Raw genomic sequence first — 9,804 nt, forward strand, 5'->3', positions numbered from 1 at the left:
GTTTAGCCTTTGGCTCTTTCTTAGGGACAAGAACTGTTTGATCACACAACATGCCTGTATGAATGTTTTCTGACAAGTCTATTATGTCAGTTGCACATGTACAGGAGTCAGAAGCTGAGGCCTCATTCCATCTGATAACTATTGATGTACAAAGGTTCAGGTCATTGTATCACAGTCATGTGCCACAGGCTCTCCTAACTCATGTACTGGAAAAAGGCCAGATAGATGATAGAGGCAAAGTTGGAAAATATGATCAACAAAATACTCCCGGTCACCAATGATAACTTCAAAGTTTTTCCATTAGTTACATAATTTAAATTAATATATGTATTATTCCAGTTTTTAACTTGAACAGGAGACCGGCACAGATGTCAGACCTGTAAACCTGACAAACCTGACAAACCTGTAACACATTATTTTGTTGTGTGGTCTCGGGATTTCAACAGGTAAATAATCTGTGTTTGAGGGCACTGTTTAAATGAGGGCAACTGAATTATGCCAACTTAAAGATAACCATAAGTTAATACGATGTTACGTCAAGGCAAATTGGCACTATAAGATCATCAAAGCTTTGTGTTAATTTCAGAATCATCTGTAAATCTCAGCGGTGGCATAGTGGTGCAGTGAGTAGCACTGCTGCCTCGCAGTTAGGAGACCCAGGTTCACTTCCCGTGTCCCTGCGTGGAGTTTGCATGTTCTCCCCGTGTCTGCGTGGGTTTCCTCCCACAGTCCAAAGACATGCAGATTAGGTGCATTGGCGATCCTAAATTGTCCCGAGTGTGTGCTTGGTGTGTGTGTGTTTGTGCGCCCTCCCCAGGGTTTGTTTCTTGTCTTGCACCCTGTGTTGGCTGGGATTGGCTCCAGCAGACCCCTGTGACCCTGTAGTTAGGATATTGCGGGTTAGATAATGGATGGATGGATCTGTAAATCTCTGGTCCACTGAAAAGACAAACATGACAACTTCTCGCTGAGAAAGAGTGCGTATGTAACTCATGAAGAAAGATTTGTGGTTAGTAGTCTTAACAGTTCTCTCCATCCACAGCAGGGATGTTGAAGGCCAAAGTCCTACTTGAAAATGTATTGTGCTGTTCTTTGATGTGCCAGAAATCATCTTGTTTCTGTTTTTATTTTATTTCCCCCTTCATACCCCAAAGTGCAGTGTTTACAACGGTTGCATTTTGGATTCAAAATTACTAGTGTGGATTTTGTGCCTCCCTAAGGTCTGTGTTGTAGCTTAATTTGGAGTGAGGGAGTTCTGCTCTAGACTGGCACCCCAGGTTAGTTCTTTCTTTGAGAACGTTGTACAGTGATGCCAGGATACCTGGCAAACTTGAAATGGACTGAGCCAGTTCAAGGTTGTATTCCTGGGATTACCAGACTCGGTCCTGGAGGACCACAGGGGTTGCAGGTTTTTGTTCCTACCCAATATTGTAATTAGATGCCAATCATGGCAGATAAGAGAGCTCCTAATTAAATTCTGTGCCTTTTATTCTGCCACACCAGGTCATCCTTACTTTGTACATTTTTTTTCCTTTCCAAGGTTATCATCCCAGTGAGCCATGGCCCAGATCAGATGAGTAAATCTCAGACACCACACAGGCGTAAATGAGTCCATGTTAAGATGGTGAGCTGTTGGCTCATTTTGTCACTTAAGAAAACAAGAAGCAAATAAAAACTGAGAATGCAGCTTTTTAACACTAAAGGAAACAATTAAGGAAATCTTAAAGGGTGAATTAAATAAAGAGAAGCACACACATGTTGCTCGAGTAATAGTTGGCTTTTAAATAAGCAATCTGGTTGTAACGAAAACCTGCAGGTCCCAACTTGAAGATGGCGGGTGCATTGTAGGATTCTTTATTTTTTAAGTTCCTACCAATAAACGTTTACACTACGACTGCTTTACACACTTGTTATATTTTACGCCATTCTCTGACTTTTTGCTTAATATCGTTTAATATATTCAGTGAGGTTTGCCTTTGTTATTTCTGCTACCAAGAAAAGTATGGTGTATTCGAACCAAATTATGCGATTTCGTTTACAAACAAATACATTGAAGCATGAAACTAAACATTAGTAAAAACGTTTATTGTGCCTTATCGGCACTTATGCCAAGTTGACGCATTTGTTAGTTTGTGACAACACATGTAAACCTAAAACAATTTCATGATTTTTTATAGTTTCTGATTAAAGTAAGAAAGTCATTCAATTTTTTTTAAACAAGTCTACTCCCCATCGTAGCTGGTTTATCTGCAGTACTTCTCTTTTTTCATTTCCAATATAACGGGCGATCCGCCGAACACGTCCTCAGCTGTAGCTCGTCTCGAGACACGCCCACTTTCCCGTCTAACCCGCGTGACGCGGCGACTGGTTTGGACCTTCTCGCGAGCCGTAGCTGTAGTTCGTGTTGGATTCGACTTCGACAGTGGCAGTGCGGAAGGATGACTGACGAAAATCGACAGGGCAGACCCACGATAACCGTGGAAGAAGTTCAAAAGCTTGTGAAACAGAAAGATTTAATAGAGGAGCAAATCCGAGCGTACTTCAACGTCCTGGAAGATGTGAGTGGTCTGTTATGGGGCTTGTCTTCCTGTTGGAACTGCTCCTGTTGTTTAATTTTTTTTAATGTTCGGTCAACACCATGAATATCTGTGAGAGAAAACGCGCTGCTTCATCACTGCATGTTAAAACCGCATAAGGTGTTGTGTTCGTTTTGGGGTTCGGATCTGGAGTTTTGTGAAATTAACCCATTTTGTATATTATTCACTGTAACATTTCATTATACTGTTCACGCGATGGTATTATTGCCTCTTTTGTTTTATGCCCGATTACTTTAGATGAGCGAAGATAACACTGAATGTTGTGTTAATTATGGATAGTTGAGTGCCACGACTGTTAGCTCACATGCCAGATAAAACCCAAGTTGCAACAACATTAACATAAAAGAAGTGTAGCTTTATTTTTACTTATTTATATTTTGTGTTTTCAAGCTTTTAAAATGTGATTATATGGAATTAATCTGCAAATCTCAGTTTAGTGGTTGTAGGCAGAATTGCGGTTTGCAACAGGTATAGCACGTTACCACCACCTAGATCTTTTATCCCGGTGTTTTGGAAGTGCTCATGTTGTGCTAATTTGTTTTTATGCTTTTTTTTTTTTTTATAGCAAAAAGATGTGGGGATGAACGGCCCTCTGGTTGATTTGGAGGGGTACCCTAGAGGAGATATTGATCTGTACCAAGTACGCAATGCACGGCATAATATTGTGTGTGAGTACTGCTGATTTTTTTTTTTCCATCCATTTTCTAACTCCACTCAAAATCCCCTGCAAATGATGCATTTCGTGAGCAGGGCAGGTATGTTTTTAAATTTTGATTTGATTTCTCAGTTTAAATGAAATTGGCTTATTGGTGTGACAATAAGTTAAGTGTAGCATGACAACAATGAATGATCTTATAAAAGGGCACCTTGCTGACCTCTTTGCCAATCTGGAATAATGTAAATTTCTAGAAGAGGTTTTGTGTATATATGTTGGTAGTAAAACAGAAAATAGAAAAAGATAAGTGGGGGTTACAAAAGAAAAACTGCATCTGTGAGTATTCCCTTGAGTCTTGAGTACCACATTGAACCCAATCTCGTTTCCATTCCTCTTTGTGTCCATCAACGTTTGTCATTCTTCTTCTGACCTGCCAGCGTACTTGCCAACTTTCTTCCTAACTGTGTAAAGACGCCATGATCTGATAGTGTATCAATAGGAGCTCAGCTCCTTCTTGGAGTTACCATTGTCCCTATGCTCACCTATGACCTCTAAAGGACTATATTTCTCCCAGACACCCATTTCTTTATAGAGGAAGCACACTCCCACTTCCAGTTAGAGATCATGTGTTCTACATACTAAAGACCCGAAAGAGAAGCATCAGCCTCTTGACCATCCTTTCTGGCTTTATCCCCGGTAACCCTAAACAAGTTTCCCAGTAATGAACCCTGAGCCGCCACTTCCATGTCATTTTACTTTATTGAAGTGTCCTGAGTGTATTAAGGGAACTTTGCTTTCCTCCTCCCACCCCACTTCACCTTCTGTCTCTCTTCCTAGGTTCTCTTAGATGTTTAATTTTAAGGCTGGGTACCACCTCCTAACAGCCCCTGTGTTCCCAGAGTCTCTCTTTCTCTCTCTCATTGGGGTTATGAATACATAAAGTGAAATAAAGAGGCAAGGTCCAACTTGGTAACAGTGTCATCTGGGATTACAAACAAGGGGCTGTAAAATATAAAGTTTTAAATGAAACTGTTCATTGCATTCTTGAGTTTAAGATTATCTGAAATCGCTTGAACAGTGATAAAATTCTGCATTAATGTGTACTTACTTTTATATAGGTCTGCAGAATGACCACAAGCAGATAATGCAACAAATCGAAGAGGCCTTGCATCTTCTGCATGCCCAGAAACGGGAGACCGGTGAGGCAGGACCGAGGGTTCAAGATCAGCCTCCATGCCAGAGCTTTGCAAAAGTGGATGATGTCACGCCGGGATCCCCTGCTAGCTTATCGGTAAGAGCAGAAGTCATTTTTCTTTTTATAAATACTGTTTAATTTCTGATCTACAATGGAAGAAGAAATCCTACTTGGGCGTAAGAAAGAACAAACAAAAAAAAAAAAAAACCACTAAAGATTAAATTGTTAAAAGTAAGTAGGACTAGAGAACATCTCTTCAGTCAAGCTGTGGGTACTTTAAAATATTCATATGGGAACTTGGCTCAAGAGATTACATTCACACTGGCCAGGTATGAATCGGGTTATAACCAGTTACTCCTCAGATGCTATTTTTACGTGAGAGATATTGGGCAGCACGGTGGCGGTGGCACAGACTCGTCCCCACGTGGAGTCTGCATGGCTTTCCTTCCATTGACTGAAAACTTGAAGGTTCAGTGACTTGGTGCGTGGATGTTTGTGTGTGTTCACCTTGCTATGGACTGGCACCATGTCCGGGCTTTGTTCCTGCGTTGTGCCCTATGCTCCAGCACTCCTTACGCCCCTTGGCTGGATTGAGCGGGTTAGAAGGTGCCATGACGTAAGATATTCTAGGATTTACTTGGTTAGATTGTTTTTGAAAACTATGTGAAGTAGGGAGTCATATGTTGGATAAGCACCTGCTGTTGCTGTCTGCCTGTGCCCTTGCCTGTTTCCAAGAACAAAATGACTCCAAGTGGACCAGTTACATTACAATTATTCTTCAAGGGAATTTGTCCAGAAATCAATTTTTTTTTTATTGAAGCACCTCAAATATACATATTTCTAAAGTTTCAAAAACTGTCATTTATAAAGAATTGGCAAATTTTGGAAGTTGTCCGCTTTAAAACATATTGTCGGTCCCCGATTACTGATGATTTTTTACTCCTTCAACTTTACCTTGAGAGAGGGTCTTTTGGCCTTGATTGTTTTTGCTCTTTTTCATGTGCTTACAGGGCTATATTTTTTATTACATGATACTGCAAATTGTTTAGCAAAAACAGGTTTTGTATTCTTAACTAATAACTCCAATATTTAAACAACATAGTAAACCAAATGTGATATTTGTCTCCTGGAAGATCAAACAAACAAAAATTAAAATATTCCAACTTTTAAAGTGGTCAGCTAAGTCCCAAAATTACCCCAAGCGTATATTTTTTTTGTTTTTTAACTTTTTAACATTTTCCTCCATGGTTGCTTCCTACTTTGCACCTTCTGAAGCAGAAACGGGCTCCTTTTCTCCTTCACCCATGAACTGAATGAAGCAAGTATGGAATAGTCCCTAAATAACAGACCATTTTGAGAAGTGCTTCTTTCTTTCTGTAAACGTTTTGTCCTTTGCACATGTGTTCTGTTATCTTTGAGCAACTGTTGTTTTCATTTTAAATGCATAGTTAAGTCCCAGCAGTTCTTGTATTGTTTTCTTCGCTCCCCTTAAAACTGCTTACAGTTCTTTTCTAGAAAATGTGCTGTTTTGTCTTCTATTGGGAACTCACAGAGTAGATGAGAACATACATTGATGGTCACTCAGTGGTTTCTTTTATAACATTTACAAATCTAAGAGAAAGGGGAAAAAAAAAACTGGTGCCAAGATATGCTGAAAATCTTTAATTTACATTCCAATGTACATTCATTTTTCTTTTCATATATCAGGGATTGCGTGTTGGCGATGAGATTGTGGAATTTGGCTCTGTAAACTCCCAGAATTTCAAGAATCTCCAAATTATTGCTTCAGTTGTGCAGCACAGTGAAGGGGTAGGTACAGAAAACAGTTTAAACGATACTCTTCATTTTTGTTTTTAGTGTGCTGTTGTTTGTGGAATGGTAACTGACAGAAGGGTCTGTGATTGGCAAGACTGAATGACTGAGCTTTACAAGTCACAGCTTTGCAAACTGGGGACTGAAAAAAAAAAAACTGCTGGCACAAAAGTAATGTTTTTGATTATCACTTTTGGGTGGCATAGTGACACACCTGTAAGTCCTGGACTCTGCCAGTATGGACTAGGCATGTTCTTTTGAAATCTGTGTCATTTACTGACACATCTCATACATATTAGTTATCTGGTGACTGTAAATTGGCCCGGTGTGGGTTGAGGTGTTTGCCTCTGCACCGCAGCCTGTGGCCCATGCAAGGCTGGTTCCTGCCTGGTGCCAAAATAGACACCTGGCTCCCTGTGGCCCAGGGCAGAAAAAGCAACTTCTTAAATGGATGGATGATTTTATTGATTTTTGTTTTGTAAAATATTACATTCGTAAGCTTTGTTGCTGAGTAAGAAAAAAATGTGGGTTTTGTTTATCTGTCACTTATTATTATTATTATTATTATTATTTTTTTTTTTAGAAACCCCTCAGTTTAACAGTGATGCGTGATGGAAATAAAGTGCACTTGGGTCTCACCCCTCAGCGATGGGCTGGAAGGGGCCTTCTTGGGTAGGTTTTATTTATTTATTATGCCATACTGGTAGGGGGTGTTTCATTGTTTGGTACTGATATATTGATTGAGGGGGAATTAAGCAGATAATACAATCTGAAAACTAGACAGCACAATTAATTATACTAATAGTTGTTTTGTAACATCAACTGTAATCATCCAAGTTAACTTCACAACATTGCAGAGAATAAATAGTTGGGGAGCCAACTGGGCAGCCTCATTTAATCGTTGAGGTTAAATAAATAAGTGTGTGATGGCACTGTATAAACGTTACCAAAAAAATGCCACCTCTGGTTTCCTCTTGATGCCTCCTGAGGCAACCTTCACAATGTAGCTCAGTCTAGGAGTGGGTCAGTAAGAAAGTGATGCCTTCTTTGAAGGTCAACCAACTTTTATTAGGCTGGCACCAGGGGGAAAAAAAAGAGTGCCCCCACCAGGCATTTTCTTAGAACTGTGGGAGGAGGAGACAAAACAGTTAGCAACATTGCCCCCTTGTGTCCTGGAGTGGTATTACCTGTTTGGTCTGAGCCCTGAAGGTGATCCTCAAGTGCCCTTGTGTGACACCTTCTTCTTCTTTCGGCTGCTCCTGTTAGGGTTTCCCACAGCGGATCATCTTTTTCCATATCCTCTTGTCCTCTTCATCTTGCTCTGTTACACCCACCACCTGCATTTCCTCTCTCACCACACCTATCAACCTCCTCTTAGGCCTTCCTCTTTTGCTTTTGCCTGGACTACATTATAAACATGTGCAGTAGTGCAAGACATTTAGTTTTTACAAAAATCCTTTGTAATCTCTCTCTTATAAATAAATAAATATCTTGGGAGGGAAATGAGACGTGATCTTCTCGGAAGACATTTTGATGTCACACGAGACAAGGCAGTGAGACAACATTTAAAACAAGTTCACGGACATCTGACCTAGCAGTTGTTGGAATGCTTTTGGCAGAAATGCTTCATGTGCTCCCAGCTCTTAAAACAACGACAAGCAGAACACGCAGCTTGCCAGCAGATGATCCAGCTGCTTCTCCTTAGCGTGCGTTCAGCTGCACCCCCTTCACAACGCAAGCAGCATTATACATCCTGTGAGAAAGAGATGTAACCACGCCCGGGGCCGGAAATAAAGGACAAGTATTGTTTTTACAAAAGGTTTAAAGTAAAAGTGAAAATAATGCATATGTAACAATTACCATGAAAATAACAATCTCTTTAAATTGTATATCCGGTAAACCAAACCCGGAGGTGAGTGAGCGAAGCCCCGTAATTTTTTTAAATAGTATTCCATTCAGCATTTTCTTTCTTAATATTGCATTTTATTAATTCATGATTGATTAGGTAAAACTTTTTAAATTGCATGGGTATAGTGAGCAGTCAAGCAAAATGACCCCTTTTATTGGCTAACAAGAAAGATTACAATATGCAGGCTGTTGAGGTAACTCAGGCCCCTTCTAAGATGATTCACGTACAGGTTTTCTGAGGCTGTTCCTGTCCTAGTCTCTGTATAAACACAGGGAGTTCCAGTTTCTGTATTACATCTTGACTGAAGAAGGGGCCTCGAGTTGCCTCGACAGCCTGTAGATTGTAAACTTTCTATTTAGCCAATAAAAGGAGTCATTCTGCTTAACTTCTCACTACATCCATAACAGCTAACAAGGTACAACACCTTAATCACATAGGGAAATTCAAATGCATACAGCAGCAAAAACATAAAAAAGGATATAGGCTCACAGGATAGATAATACGGCCAATCAATCAGTTGACAAGTAAATAAATGAACTTAGAAAGTATGTCTAGTGGAAGCATTGAATTTCCTGATATTTGTGGACAGAAAAGGCCCCCAGAGGCGCCTTGTAGCACACTGTAGTGGAATGAGCCTCTGCCTAAAAGTGCTTCAAGAGAAAGCACCTGGAGGGCATGGAGGGGATTTTTTTTTTTTATTATTCATGATGGCATCTAATTTTGTTATCATCCTTTTTTCAACAATGGCTTCTAGTGTGTCCAGGCTATTTTTGTTGATCCTTAATAGTTTAATTGCTATTGTTTTTCTTCAGGTTTACACTATGTCTCATTCTGTACTTAATTATACATTCTGATGTTCAGTCTTTTTGTTAAAGTAATTATTTACTCAGTATCATGTTGTTAAGCCTTCCCTCATATGACCGTGTGACTTGTAGTCTATTATGGGAAAGCCATTATTCAAAAGCTAATTTTGTGTTCTTTCTACCCCATAGCTGTAACATTGTTCCCATTCAGAAATAAAATTAAAAGAAGACCCGTGTGCACAGAGATCTGTATGAAGGAAGGGAAGACCAGCAGCACAGAGGGTTTCAAGAAGAGCTTATCCAAACCAGGGGAGTGTTGCTTTAAGAGCTGTAGTATTTGCTGGGCCAAGTGTGATTCTGAAACTGGGAAACTTAATACTCTTTAAAATATCTGTATCATTTGATAGTATTTGGTGCATTTTATTTACACTATTTTTTCAAGGCAGTATAAAGCAACCCAGACACTTATTTAAAATGTTTTTTTCAGCAGTAGATGATTAAAGGAGTGAATGCTGCATGTTTTCATGCTTACCAAGGGAAAAGAATTCTTTTTGAATTGTAAGTTGTAATTTGTATATAACAGCTTTTTATAATAAGATGTATTTGAAAATCCTTCAAATAAAATTCTGCTTATAGAAATTCCTTTCCTATATTTTTAAGAGAAGTTTGATTAAGCATGCATTTTTTAAACCCACTTAATCCATTTGTAGGATGGTGGGCTTAAGCATATTCTAGAAAATTACCAAAATGTCAAAAACAAAAAGAAGGGGGAAGAAAAATCATCAAAAAGAGAACTGAAAGTGAGTATGTCAGCTATAGCCACCTTTTTATGA

At 39.4% G+C, this 9,804-nt stretch overlaps 1 protein-coding gene across 1 annotated transcript; it reads left to right on the forward strand.

Annotated features, from left to right (window-relative positions):
- The first annotated feature begins 2,324 nt into the window (after positions 1 to 2,324).
- psmd9 (proteasome 26S subunit, non-ATPase 9) lies at positions 2,325 to 9,488 on the forward strand. The gene is made up of 6 exons (XM_039771903.1): positions 2,325 to 2,558; positions 3,163 to 3,265; positions 4,371 to 4,543; positions 6,155 to 6,256; positions 6,843 to 6,931; positions 9,161 to 9,488. The coding sequence occupies exons 1-6, from the start codon at positions 2,439 to 2,441 to the stop codon at positions 9,186 to 9,188; spliced, it is 615 nt and encodes a 204-aa protein (XP_039627837.1). The 5' UTR covers positions 2,325 to 2,438; the 3' UTR covers positions 9,189 to 9,488.
- Positions 9,489 to 9,804: the final 316 nt, after the last annotated feature.

The sequence above is a fragment of the Polypterus senegalus genome, chromosome 12, assembly GCF_016835505.1.
Source record: "Polypterus senegalus isolate Bchr_013 chromosome 12, ASM1683550v1, whole genome shotgun sequence".
Taxonomy (NCBI): Eukaryota; Metazoa; Chordata; class Cladistia; order Polypteriformes; family Polypteridae; genus Polypterus; species Polypterus senegalus.